Genomic DNA, 14293 nt, shown 5'->3' with positions numbered 1-14293 from the left:
GAAGTTAAGTGTAAGACCATTGAGGATAATACCTGATGGGCTAATCTTGCATCTACCCATAGTCCCTAGGTGTTACAAGGTGGCTTGGCCCATGGACCACTTAGGGTAAGTGTTGGGTTCATAGAGGCCATGAGATGAGTTTTAGGGGGTGCACTATATATAACAGTGTATTCGGCTAGGCCTTGTAACAAAGGTTGGGCTGAACCCATGTGGCTGATGTGTAGATCAATGTTTGGGTCCCACGCCATACAAGGAAGTCCAACCGGGAAGCAGTTTGGAAGGCTAAATGAATACATAACCTTAAATGAGCCTTAAGCCCATTTTGAACTAGGCTTATTTGATTGGTCACTTAAGGGGCAAATTCTGAGATGGATCGGATGATAGGATTGGGCCCAGACCCTATCCACTTAGAGAGTCCAAGATCTAAATAAGATTTAGATCTTGAAGCCTCCTAATTAGATTAGGAGATGGCTGATCTAATCTGCAAATAAGATAAGGGTTATCCATTATCACTTAAGGGGACTTCTAATCCAAATATGATTTGGGTTAGCAACTCCTAATGGGATTAGGAGCTGATCCCTTTGAGATTATAAAAGGAGGAGGGGGTGGCAATCTTAAGACATGCAAGCAACACACTATTGTCTTCAGAGCTGAAATCACAAGAAGAGAGAATTCTGCACCCTACAAATACTCTTTTGTCGCCTCCTTCCTGTAGTCGCCGCCTCCAGCTGTTCGATCTCCAGTTCTTGGGAGAAATCAAGATTTGATCTTGATACCAATCTTTTGGAGAAAGGATTGGTTGGAGTTGTATTCACAATCCGTCCAGTTGATTCTTGCGAAGGGTCAAGTTCTTTTGGAAGAACACTGCTGATTCTGCTCCACCCTGCACTGTGCCATCTTCAGTGGGAGCAGATTTTGGATCCTTCCTTGGGCGTGAACACCTCCATTAGGAGATACTACTTCTTTGTATCAGGTATAATCTCTCTGCTCCTTTTGGTTCAGATCTGGTTCAGTTTGTGATTCAAGAATGATCATTGAAAATATGATTTTCTAAATAGGGAATTCGATTCCCAATTGAAGGGAGAGAAAAATTTTTGAAATTCGCCATCTTATTCCGCAATTTTTGGGCGTCCATGTGATGGATATCCTATCCCTTCAGATGATTGCATTATTTTTGCGAAGTCCTCGGTCAATGCTTGTCTCAAAATCAAGGAGATTTTGGATAGCTTTGATAAAGCTTCTGGCCAGCTTCCTAATTATCTTAAATCGACCATAAGTTTTTCCAAAAACATCCCCTTTAGACTTCAAAAAGTGATGGCTAGAATTCTTAATATTCCGATTAGGAGTAGGAAAAAGACTTATCCTAGAGCTCCCATTATTGAAGGTAGAGTTTCAAAAGATACTTTCAAGTATTTGAAAGAGAAAATGGCTAACAAACTTGCAAGTTGGAAAAAGAATTCTCTCTTGGTTGTAGGGAGATTAACTTTAATTAACTCTTCAGCCTCCATGGTGCCTCAATTTGTAATGTAGTCTTTTTAAATTCCAAGTAATGTTGTTGCTGATTTAGAAAAAGACCGAAAGGTTTTCCTTTGGTCTAAGGAGAGGTGCCGAAACCCCATTCATCTAGTTAAGTGGAGTAGGGTTTGTACTCCCAAAATGGGGGTGGGGGGGATTAGGAGTGAAGAACTTTACATGGTTAAATAAAGCTCTACTTACTAAATTGGGGTGGAAAATTTTAAGTTGTCATGATAATCTATGGGTCAAGGTTGTGACTAATAAATATCTTAGGAACTGCAATTTCTGGGACGTAAATAAGAAGAAAAGTAGTTCTTGGGCTTGGAGAGGTATTGTGGGTTCAAGAGATCTTATTAAAAGGGGTTCAATGTGGAGGATTGGCAATGGAAAGAGTGTGAACTTCTGGCTGGATTCATAGGCTGGGAAAGGCCCGTTGATTGAATTAAGAAATAGGAGTGATTTAGCTGATTTGGATATGTAAGTAGGGTAGTTGACCTTGAAAGAAGAGTATGGAAAGAGGATCTCATTAATTCGCTTGCCAATCACCAGATTTGGCAACTTATAAAACCTATCTTAATTCTCCAAGGTGATCTTGAAGATAAAAGAGTATGGAAGTTCACCCCTGATGGAAATTCCTCAGTTAAATCGGCCTATGAGGAGGAGTGTCGTGTTAATGGTGGTGAGTGTCTTGCTTCTAATTATCAAAAAAATTTTTGGAAACTCATGCTCCCCCAAAAAGTTAAAATTTTTCTTTTCTTCATGTTAAATAATATGCTTCCTACAAGAAAAAAAAAACAATCTCATTACTAGGGGTTTTGAGATTGATCCAGCTTGTGTTTTTTTTTTTGTGGGGAAGTTGAGAATATCGACCGCCTTTTTATTAAATGTGATGTAGCTAATCAAGTTTGGAGTAGATTAGTCAGGGATCTGCCGATCCCTGTGTGCTCAATTTCTTTGGTGGGCCAGTGGTGGGCTAGCTTTAGCAAACCATTAGGTAACTTCAAAGACAATTTGATTAGAGAAAAATTTACTTGTGTCTCTTGGTTTATTTGGAAGAATATAAACAATAAATATTTTAATGGTCCCACTAATAATGTGGAGACCATCATTAGTAGAGCTCTAGCCTACTGGAATGAGATTAAAGTGGTATCCTCTTGTTTGGATAACAATAAGAGCATACTTATCTCATGTTGAGTGGTTCAGACCCAAACATAACTGCAGCAACATTAACTTTGATGCTTCTTGTTCAAATTCTGGCAACTGTGCCATTAGGTGTATAGATAGGAACCATAAAGGCAAAGTCCTTGAGACAAAAGCTCTTGGAATTGGAATCTCGACTATCAACCTCGTAGAAGCTTGGGCAGCATGGGAGGCCATTAATATTGCGATTAACTACAGTGATCAGAAAATCACCACCGAGGGTGACTCTAAGTTAGTAATTGATTGCCTCAATGGTAGGCTATTGCCACTGTGGAGAATGGAAAGTATCATCAAGGAATGCCGGAATCTTGTTGACTTCTTCAATTTAAATATCAAATTCAAACATGCATATCGGGAAGCAAATCAAGTGACAGACTGATTAGTTCATAAAGCTCTTAACAACCGGGAGTATAGTAGAGAGTTTAGGTTGTGTGATTTTCATTTTACTTGAGATGCGGATGTAAGGGAAAGAGCTACCCCCGGTTTGTATAGCTCACCCTTTTGCCATTAAAAAAAAAACCTGTTTTCCCTGGCTGGGTCCAGACTCCAGTGTTTGACAAACGAAAAAAAGTGAAAAAACAATAAACCGGAATATACACACCAAAACCTATAAGGATAACAGGTTCCTGTAAATCTTGTTGTGTTATTACCCTCTCTTGGCAGCATTTACGATATACCGTTCACCTATTCATTAGTTCGGTATTATACTGAGAGAAGTTGACGCCCTAAAAGTCTGCATTCTACCTCTTTTTGGGCCCTGACCGATGCCAAATAGTCCAAATGTTTATGAAAGCAATTTGGGCCTATGTTTGCATTTGGGCTTAATATTATTATCACTAAACCTCAGATGGGTTTTGATTTCTTACCGTATCTAAGGTTTAACAGTAATTCTTACTTAGTAGTACAAACGAATCTAAAGTCAGTTGCAATTTCAACTGCCACTGTAATGCCAAACCTGACCGGAAAAATTCCCACCCGATCAGACTCTAGTATCAAACAGACACAGAGACTGGGAGACGAGTCAGATGGGATGGGCCCCATCCCCATGGATTTGGGGGCCGTTTATTGCCGTCCCTTTCTCCTGCGCGCTCCGGTCGACTCGTGGGCCCAAAAGAAATCTGGCCAGCAGGCAGCAACCAAAAGAAAAGATCAATCAATCAATCAAACAAACAAACGAACAAACTCAGTGGTGCAGCCATTCATAGGAAAGCGGACTCCGGACTTGGTACTGCTCGTTTCTCCAAACAATCCAACCAAACTCCGCAGTCCCCAACATCCTGCTTAATCCCTTCTTTGCCACAAATGTCACAGTATACTTCTTCTTCTCTCCCACCTCTTTGAACACGAGCTTCGTGGGCTTAACCGTTACCCCAACACTTGAGGGCCCACCTATGGCCACATTATACACAGAACCTGTGGGTCCAACATTAGTGAGCTCACGCGTGTAGCGAACGACCCTCTTTTTGGTGCCAAATAGGACAGAGAAGGAGGGATAGTTGAGCTCGCTAGGGTCAGCAAACCGTCGAGCGCATGTGATGTTTTGGCGCTTTGTGATGGCCTTGACTTGATCGATGCTGTAGTCCAAAGAGCACAGGAAGGTGATGTAGTCGTCGGGAGTGGCATCATAGACGAGCCCAGGGTTGAGGGCTTTATGTGGGTCTACATGACCCGATCCGTGTGCCCACGGGGTGGAGATGTCACCGCCGGCAGCGTCCCGGAGGGGAGACTTGGTATTGTCGCTGGTGTAGGCGGTGGTCATGAGGGCAGACTTGATGGCACTAGGACTCCACTTTGGGTGGGCCGCCTTCAACAATGCTGCCACGCCACTGATGTGTGGACACGACATCGACGTACCTACAACAAGAAATCAGTGATGGATAGGTAATCAAATAATCAATGGTTAAGACTTACGATCAGATCATCATCTAATCAACGATAGATGAAACGATTTTTCAGGTGTAAAATGGGCCAATCAAGCACATTTTCATGTGATTGGAATAAAACCCGGAGGGGAGACTGTAAAATGAAGCTTCATGTTTGCTTATTCTAATTAGAAATCTACTCTGACCAGTGACCATTGCTTTTTTACTTTGGTCCATGTCAAAGGGTGTTGTCTTTTTTCTTCATCTGATCAGTGGCTTTGCTAAATGTTTATTAATTAAATTAAACCACCTTGGATGGACATTGGACAGCAGATTAGCAGCAGCGGTGAGAGTAGATTTATATAATTCTATTTCTATTTCTACCTGCGAGGCCGCGAGAGAGTAGGAATGTAGTAGGATTAGGATTAGCGTTCCTCGTCTAGATTAAAGCTTACCAGACATGATATTGAACTGTGCCTTCCTCGTGTCGTTCTTCAGACCAGTTGGTCCCACTAACTCCGACCAAGAAGCTAATATGTTCACTCCTGGTCCGATCACATCGGGCTTCAGTATCTGAGGCGTCACCACGTTTGGTCCTCTCGAACTAAACGCCGCCACTACCGGCGACGGTCGTATATTTAACACGGTCCCACCAAAGCTCAGCATTGCCGTTGGATTCGGATCGGATCGAGTGTATTCCCTGATTAGATCCCCTGTCTTCCAACCCACCGCCACCGCCGGGAGCAAATGGCTGTCGGCCACCATCTCCTCCCCACTCGCCGCCGTGTTCGCCAGTATCATTCCCAATCCACCCGCGTCACGTACAACCGCACCCTTCTCAACCCGGGCGCTAATCCCTCGATCACAGATCACCACCTTCCCACGAACCCGTTTTGATTCAAGCGAACCGGGCAAGCACAAATTGCTCGTCTCATTGCCTTTACTATAGACCAAACCGACCGGTTTGGTACCCATACCTTTTCCACTGTAGAGTGACACCCCAGCGAACCGCTTACCGTTACCGAGCGAGGCGTAAGCCGGGAAATCCCGGTCTAGGGTCCCAGCACCAACGGTCATAATCCAGGGAGCCACATTGGTCAACGTAGCCCGACCGGGCCCACTGTTCCCAGCCGAGCAGGAGACAAAGATGCCTTTCTCCATTGCAGCGAACGCTCCGATGGCGATGATATCTCGGTAGTAGGGTGAGGAACCACCACCAAGAGAGAGCGACAACACATCGACACCATCGGCGATGGCGCGGTCTATTCCGGCGAGTATGTCAGAACCGAAACATCCGGTACTCCAACAGACCTTGTAGGTGGCAACACGCGCTCGTGTCGCCATCCCACGTGCCGTACCGCTGGCGTACCCGAGAAGGCTGGCGTTGGCCACGTGCGACCCGGCTGCCGTGCTTGCCGTGTGAGTTCCGTGACCGTCCCGATCCCGAGGTGATTCGATCTGATTGGGGTTATTGGTGGTATGTCTCCCACCGGAGGCCATGCGGTAGCCTCTAGAGAAGCTACGAGCGCCGATGAGTTTCTTGTTACAAACAGAAGGGCTGAAGTCGGGGCCAGACTCGCAAGCACCGAGCCATCGGGAGGGTACAGGGGGTATGCCCATGTCGTCAAAGCTTTTGGACTCGGGCCAGACGCCCGTGTCGAGGACGCCGATGATGACATCCTGAGAGGCCTGGTCGAGGTCCTCGGTACTGTGGCCAGGCCACAGGCCCAAATCGGAGTCGAGGCCCAGGAACTCGGGGGAGCGGGTGGTGTGGAGGGAGTATAGGGAGTCAGGATAGATGGCGAGGACGGAGTCGGAGCGGCGGAGGGAGGCAAGTTGATTGGGGTCTAGGGAGATGGCGAAGCCGTGGAAGGCGTTGTTATAGGAGTAGATGAGGGAGGAAGGATCAGTTGAGAGGGATTGATACCAGTCGTGGTGGGTGGGGAAGGACGTGGGTTTCTGTTGGTGGTTCATGTGAACGATGTAGGTCTGCTTGGCAGCAAAGACAGTTAGACATGGAAGCAGCAGAAGTGGAACCAACAAGGACCAACGGAATGACGCCATTTCCATGGCTAACGCGATTGAGCGAGAGAGAGACTATCAGTATCACTCTCACTCTGCACTCTGCACTCTGCACTCTGCAGTGGAAGTGACTGCCACCAGGGACTCAGGGAGAGAGAAAAAGGATTGAAGATGTGGAGGGGTGTCGGGTTTTTTAAATTACTGTGAGTACAGAAAAGGGACTATAATATAGAAAAATTACTTTAATACCACACCACAACATTTTATGGTGTATTAAGAATCATACAGGGAATGAGTATATATAAATCAGGAGCAAATGCTCTTTTGATGGTGGATACTAGAGCCACGTTACCGAAGTGTTGTGCAGTTCCACACGTGTCACAAACTGAACAGAAGTGTACAAACGCAAAGCGCAAAAATATGCAGCAGATCAATGGGACCAATCGACAACAAAACAGAATCTACACCTTAGCTTAGAAAGCCGTTGTTAATCGTTAGAATAAACCAATGAAAGAAATAATAGTATCTGGTCTCGCTCGCTATACACGAACGATTAAAAGTTAAAAGTTAAAACCTTTCGTGGTAAAGAGACGATTAAATATTGGATAAAGTTGATTAATGTCCGCAAAATAGGTGATAGTGATACAGCAGGAATGGCAACCCCCCGTAATTTTGTTGTAGAGTAGGGGATTTGAGCGGTTGGGCTATTTGTGGCCAACGGGTAACGGTTAAAATTTACCGGTCTCCTGACTGAAAAGTGAAAACCCGACTCTTTTCTCTATTTTCTCTCATGTCATGTTCAACACAAATGTGACCAAGAACAGCTGCAACCGCAGATGGTGGCAGCATTCGACGAGATCTGCTGTAACCACGCGCTCTCTTTCCCTTATTTCTTTTAACTTTTTCACTTCTATGCTTTTTCAATTGTTTCTCGTCCCCATTCCCCATTTTTGGATTCCCATGGTTTTCTTATGCCTTGCTCCTAAAAATGGGCCTAAGTGGGCTTGGTAAGGATAAAGGAGGATTTAGTTCTTGTTCCTCCACAGTCCTCGCTATGCAAATAACTAATCACATTCAACTTGGCGCCAAAAGAAGGTTAACAGTACTTAACAATGCCGCCTTCATGCTCATTTCCCAAGTTGCATTAATGCACATCCCTAAACTTTTTTGTTAAAGACTTTGGCCCAACAACCCACTAGTGAGCACACAAACCCATTGGCTCTTTTCGTAGAATCCCATTATGCAACTCACTCCAAAATGGTTTATTTCACTACTTTGGTATTGGTGGGTCCCTCGCACCTGGTAGGATAAAGTGGGTCCCTCTTTTCTCTGAACCCGAGTAAATCATTACTGGGAAATCTCAAATCTCCATCTTTACTACTTTATGGAAAAGCATGGCTTGCGAAGGAAGTGAGCATATTATTTTATGAGAGGCTCTTGACCCTTTTCCCCAAAGCCACAGCCCACATGGCTTACCACAAATTATGTATCTCAGTTTCCCAGCTAGCGTTAGCGTTAGTGCTAGTGCTAAGCTTCTGAGCCTGAGCACCATCCATAGTGGTCCAGAAGAGCAGAAATGCTACTACCAAACTTCTCCATTTTCAGTTTAGTGGATTCTACCTACTCCATAAATTGATGAAAAGTTCTCAATACCTATTGATTACATTGCTGTGATGTCACATCTTTGAGACGCATACCAGCAACCCAAGTGCAAAGGTTGAGCCAAATTTACGTTCATCGGTCGATCGCCATGGTATAGCTGTTCCACTGCTTACTCGAGTGGGTGGAGTCATAAGAGTCACATTTCACAATTGGCACTACCTGTTATTAACTTTACTGAAATTTTAGAATTTATGAAGTCTCATTCCAATATAGAAAAATGTTGTAAAATATTGATTAAAGCTTTAAGATTAGTTTAAAAGACCATTATACTTTAAAAATTAGTTTAATGGATCAATTATAGTTTAGTTAAACATTAATTGGTACATAACATCACTCCACAGATGCGCATTGTAGCTACGTAGCAGAGCATAGCAGAAATAAACAATAGATCTAATGCTTCCTCACCAGAGCTGATTCATCATCCACCCCTTCCAACACCTATTCAGTATTTTTACATGGGGAAGAGACTGAGAATCTAAAATGGATTTTAGACACTTCAACAGGTACTTGACGTATGCAATACATTGTTTACTAGGGCAGTGTCTTCCTATATGAAAAACAAGGAGACACCTTCTGTGTCAATCACCAGACAAGTTAATAATGGACAACTTTGTTCAATCCATTAAGCCTAAGGGCTTGCTTCTTTTGGTAGGGGTGCCTATATCATCCACCATGAGAGAGAGAGAGAGCAGTGAAAAATAGATTGAGTGAATAAAAAGGATAATTCGTTAGGTTTTTGTAGGCAGTATAGGAAAGTTCCTTTGATGTTTGTTTATTGTCTGCTGTCGCATTGCACATGGGATGATGGGAAGGAAGGCTTTTCTCTCCTTGGGCAAAATCAAGAAAAGCATTGGTCGTTGAAACTGTCCACACACTAGTGCCAAACAAGTTCCTATGCAATTAATAATACGACACTTGTTTATTAGATTTAGACTCCTCAGATCTTCGATCGTTAATGAACTTCTGGTTTACCAAAACAAAAAAAAAAAAAGAAAGATTTTCGATCTTTTATATACATATATTTCCAACAGGATGCTTGAACCTAGAACCAGATTCCCGTACGGGTCTTCGCTAGAATAAGGTGACAGACATCGAGAGCTGTGTTTTATTACTTGAATAAATATATAGTTAACTTGGATCCACCGCCTCTCTTAAATATTAATTACACATTAGATTTGATGCTGCTCTTTGTTGTTACTTTCACATGACAAGCAAAACTCATCTTACTTTGGATACTGGGTACCTTTGGGCTCCATATGTATGCATAAAATTCAATTTTCAATGCAAATTCTAATGACTTCCATGGAAAAATCTGTGCTGTCCCAAAGACATGATCCGGGAAGAAATTTCATTAGTCAAAACCTCTCAAACCTATTCTGTCCCAAAGACTTGATTGATTAATGCTTATATCATATTGGTTTATTGATTGGTTATAAATTTTTTTCCAGTATCATAATCGAATCCTAATTTCAATCTTATTGAAAAAAAAAGAATTTTCTTTTAAAGTTATCAAATTTAATGCATGTTCATACTCTCTGCTCCCTCCTTTTCATGGTAAAATCTGGGGTCTATTAACAAGAGACCTTTGCAAATGGGCCTGTAAACACAGATGTAATGGCCAAGAAATAGAATTAACAAGTAAATAATTTATTAAATAAGTAAGAGTAAATTATAGATAAGTATCCTGTTCTTTAGGGATAGTGGCAGATAAGTACTTTGAACTTTTAATTGCAACATTTGAGTATGCTGAACTCTCAAAAATAGACAGTTGGGTTCATCCATTATGGTTACTATTCTGTCGGTTAAACATTATATAATGCTAAAAAAACCCTTTTTGTGTATTTCTGAGATCATTCTCAAGTAATTGAACATCTCCCCACGATGACATTCTCACATAGACAATAAATAATAAATTCAAATTTTCTGATGACGGCATTCTCCAGTGATGATTTTACCTTGTAAAATAATCTCAAAAGTACAGAAGAAAGGTATTTTAAACATTATGTAATATTAAATTGACAGATGGACCCAAGTGTCTATTTTTGAGAGTTTAAAGTACCCAGGTACTGTAATTAAAAGTTTAAGGTACCTATCTGTCATTACCCCCAAAGTATGGATACCTATATACTTAAAAACACGTAAACTGTATAAGAGATTAAACAATTCATAAACAATATTTTGTTTTTAAGACCCATAAAATCCGATTTATATCTAGCGACTTTATGATAAAATATTTATAGAAGATTGAGATTTTACTCATATTACATATCCACTATCCAGTCTTCGGCATAACCCTCTTCTCTCTCAAGGTTTAAGGAATTGATACGGTACATTTGATTCAGTGGTGTATTGTATAGATATCAGAAGGGTTTGATATTAACACCATTCCTTTCCTCCCATGCTCATGTGTATTGTCCGTATTGGTTGATATCCATCAATACATAAGGTATGTATTTGTTTATGTTCACTTGTACAATCATAATTTTAGAAATTCCAATTTAATGTTTATTAATTATGCCATTCTAATACACTGAAAGTCTCCGCTTCAAGTCCGGGCAACGCCATTTTTATTAATTTTGCCAGACTCCGTGGATATTTAGAGCCAGATGCTGGAGCTCGGTGTAATGTACTTCCATTCCTATGGCGAAGCAAACCAGGTAGTTGGTTGTGATTTTTAGAGTCGAGTTATAGAAAAAGAACAATTATTGCATATGATTTGTGTCTTAGATTTTTCATATTTTGGACAATCTGCTCTATCTTCAAATATAGAGGGGATAGAAATAAAAAGGGCTTTGCATTTTTATGTGCGGGGAGGATTAAGATTTTAAAAATTCTAACTTGCTGCAGATTTTGAAAGGGTTTGTATTGGGAGGTTTGGGGTGACAGGAAGAGCTTAGAATTTGCAAAACCCTCCCCTGACCTGTGACATTGCCATCCCTATAATTTGGAATAGATGTTTGATATGGTTACATAAGTTTATGACAATATATTGGTAAATTGGACAGTAATATTAATGGTTTATGTAAATATATTTAAGAAAACATAATTTTGGTAACATACATTGTAGGGGAGTTAAGGGTAGAAACAGAATATATAGAGAAGCAACTGGGGTTTTTCTTTTGGGAATGCCAAGTTAAACAAGAAAATGAGATAGAAAGTAGAAGAGATAGGGTTTAGAGAAAAATAGTCTGAGAAGGTTTGAGAGTTGGAACAGCGCTTGACGACGATCCTTTACATTTTAGTTCAAATGTTTGAGATGGGGGAAGACCCACCAGTATTCTTGGCTCCCCCCCTGCCTGAGTTAGCATTTTACACTGTAGGGCATGGGCCATTGGAGCAGACCCATTCAAATTTACATATAAACCTAACCCGAGCCCACCCAAATTGCACCCCTAAGAATAGGGTACCATGGAAATCCTACAATTCCATGAGTTTTAATGTTTTATCCCACCCCCTCCTTTTTATAGAGGGATACCAAATTCAAGTGACCTAACAACCTGGTCATGTTTAGCGTTAGGCAGGCAGGGAAATAGAATGGCTCATGATCATGAATTCGTCCCAAAAATGATGTTTATTCAGTCTACCAAGTTATGCCCTACTTAAAAAACAGCTGTAAATTTTGATATTTCGCAATGGTACATAAATTTAATGATATATTATTATTATTATTATTATTATTATTAAAAGAAAGAAGGGTATAGAAGGCATATACTACGAGTTGCAGCTAAATCTGTCTCAGCTACAAAACGGTTAAAAAAAAAACAGAAACAGAACCAAACTACCTGGGCCATTGTGGTCATGCACGGTCAAATACATCTGTCAATGTTTAATTTTTTTTTTTAATTATCCTTACTGCAAAATAACTACATACATTTGTCAATGTCGCTGTTTTCTCAAGAATTTTTTTCGTAGAATTTCTCAAGAAAATTGGACGCGTGCTTATATTTTGAACCTCGCTCAAAAATGTGCTTACAAATAATATAGCTCATAAAGAGAATTGGGGATGGTAGTAACACAAACACAAAAATAAAATCTAGGAGGACCACTGGATTCCATCCCTATAAAATGGTCAAAAATAAATTCTAGGAGGACCACTTGATTCCGTTTTGAATCCCCATATTGGAACAATGGAATTTGGCAAGTTTGTGCATTTTTTTTTTATTATGGTAAATAGTTGTGGCGGTTTCATGCTGCCTGCACTGTAGTAGGTCGTGCCAGCACAACCCATGTATGTTGAGGGTGGGGCATACCACAAGCCTCGGCCCATATTTTTCATTTTCTTTCATTTTCTTTTTGTTTTCATTACACTAAATTCAAAACTCAAAAAACCAAAAAGAAGAAAACTTGAAGGTAAATGGAAAATTCAATGATTGTAAGTTGTAACAACAATTAAAAAAAATCATCTTAAAATTTTATTCTATATGAAAAATCAATTCATACAAGCGTCAGATCCCAAGTTAGTCAGGTGCAGCGCCCTTGGGCATGGACTTCCTTAGTGTCAGGCATGGTACGACTTGTTTGGTTTTGGTGCCTAGAAGGTGATGCGGAGTGGTGAGCGAGGCGAAGTCTTGAGTTCGGATGTATCTATAGGGCAGGTCAGTTCGGCGATGTGTATCCCGAACTGTTACAAGGTTGGCTAGTTCGGCGAGGTGTATCCCGAGCTGTTACAAGATTGGCCAGTTCGGCGAGGTGTATCCCGAGCTGTTACAAGGTTGGCCTGTTCGGCGAGGTATATCCCGAGCAGTTACAAGGTTGGCCAGTTCGGCGAGATATATCCCGAGCTGTTATAAGGTTGGCCAGTTCGGATTACTCTGGTTTTGGGCCAAGGATGAGTTCGGGCCCCCCGTAGGGAGTTCGATCAGCTGGTGTCCCCTTGTTCACGCCTTAGGTTGGCCCTTTTGTCGAGCTGTTGTTTCTGCCACATGTCGCATAACTGTGAGGTCGGGCCAAATCTTCCTTCATCAATTGCCCCCCACTCCTCGCGCCAAGGGTCTTGCCTTGGTGCGGGGAGTTTCGCGAGGTAGTAGGTGGATTTGCCCCGTCCTTCGGATCTTGACTGCGCGAGTTGCTTTTGCCAGGGTTCTTTGGTTTCCGAGAAGGCTGGAAATGTGCCTACTCATAAATGCTGATGGTTGTGACAGCGCGCGTTTTAAATTTCAAAAATTTGCGCCGCTGGGACGTGACAGCGGGTCATTCAAAAAGGCGTGCCACTGCTGTACGTGCGCGGGCGGCTGTCAGGGAGACGTGCGGCGCAGTCAGTTTCGGAAAGACACGTGTCGGCGCGATGTCGGTTTCAAGAAGGCGTGGACTGACGTTTTGCTCTTTTCGGAAAGACGTGCGCCAATCACGTCTTGTCTTTATGGGACGTGCGGTCAGCGAAAATGTGGGCCATCGGATCGTCTTTGATCTGCACGGTCGACTCTTGGTTACTGTAGCTATAAATAGTGGGGGACCCCAATCGATTTGTCACTTCTGCGGTTTGTCTACTGAGCTTGCGCCCAACTTTTCAGCTCGCGTCCAAGTTTTTTCTAGCTCGCGTCAAGGCTGGTTACCTGGCCTTCAAGGTTCTTTGGCTTGTTCCCGTCTCCGGAGCCTTCAAAACTTTCTTTCGGTGAGTACTTTCCTGAATCCACCTTTTCCTCGATGTCTAGCTTTGATAGCTCAGATGACTCTTCAAGTAGGGCCGACGTAGGTTCTACCAACCGAGCCGTGTCCCCCGACTGCCTCAGTGATCCTGAGGTGGAACTCGAGGACTATGAACCAGTAGGCCGAGCCGCTTCGGGCAGTTTGGCATCTACCTCCCGCCGAGGTCGAATGCTAGACAGGTTTGGTCCCTCGACCATGACGCCTGAGGGGCTTCAATCCATACTTATGTCTTACAACCTTCCCGGGGGGTATACATATTTTATTCCTTCGGGTAGCTTTCCTTGGGAACACGGTCTTGATGAGATCGTGATTTTCCGAGAGCAGCTCGCTGCGGGGTTGCGACTTCCATTCCATCCCCTTCTCGTCGAAGTCATAAACCACTTCGG

The 14293-nt window shown here is 42.4% G+C and overlaps 1 protein-coding gene across 1 annotated transcript; it reads right to left on the bottom strand.

The window, feature by feature from the left end:
- Nucleotides 1–3498: 3498 nt before the first annotated feature.
- LOC148846758 (subtilisin-like protease SBT1.8) lies at nt 3499–6842 on the bottom strand. The gene is made up of 2 exons (XM_088947972.1): nt 5033–6842; nt 3499–4569 (listed from the first exon to the last, which is right to left on the bottom strand). Exons 1-2 carry the CDS (start codon nt 6645–6647, stop codon nt 3899–3901), a joined length of 2286 nt encoding a protein of 761 aa, XP_088804098.1. The 5' UTR covers nt 6648–6842; the 3' UTR covers nt 3499–3898.
- Nucleotides 6843–14293: the final 7451 nt, after the last annotated feature.

This window comes from Nelumbo lutea, chromosome 6, assembly GCF_056320005.1.
Source record: "Nelumbo lutea isolate HS-2025 chromosome 6, American lotus-T2T, whole genome shotgun sequence".
Taxonomy (NCBI): domain Eukaryota; kingdom Viridiplantae; phylum Streptophyta; class Magnoliopsida; order Proteales; family Nelumbonaceae; genus Nelumbo; species Nelumbo lutea.
Note: the sequence above shows the minus strand (reverse complement) of the source record. Positions and strands in the feature narration are given on the sequence as shown.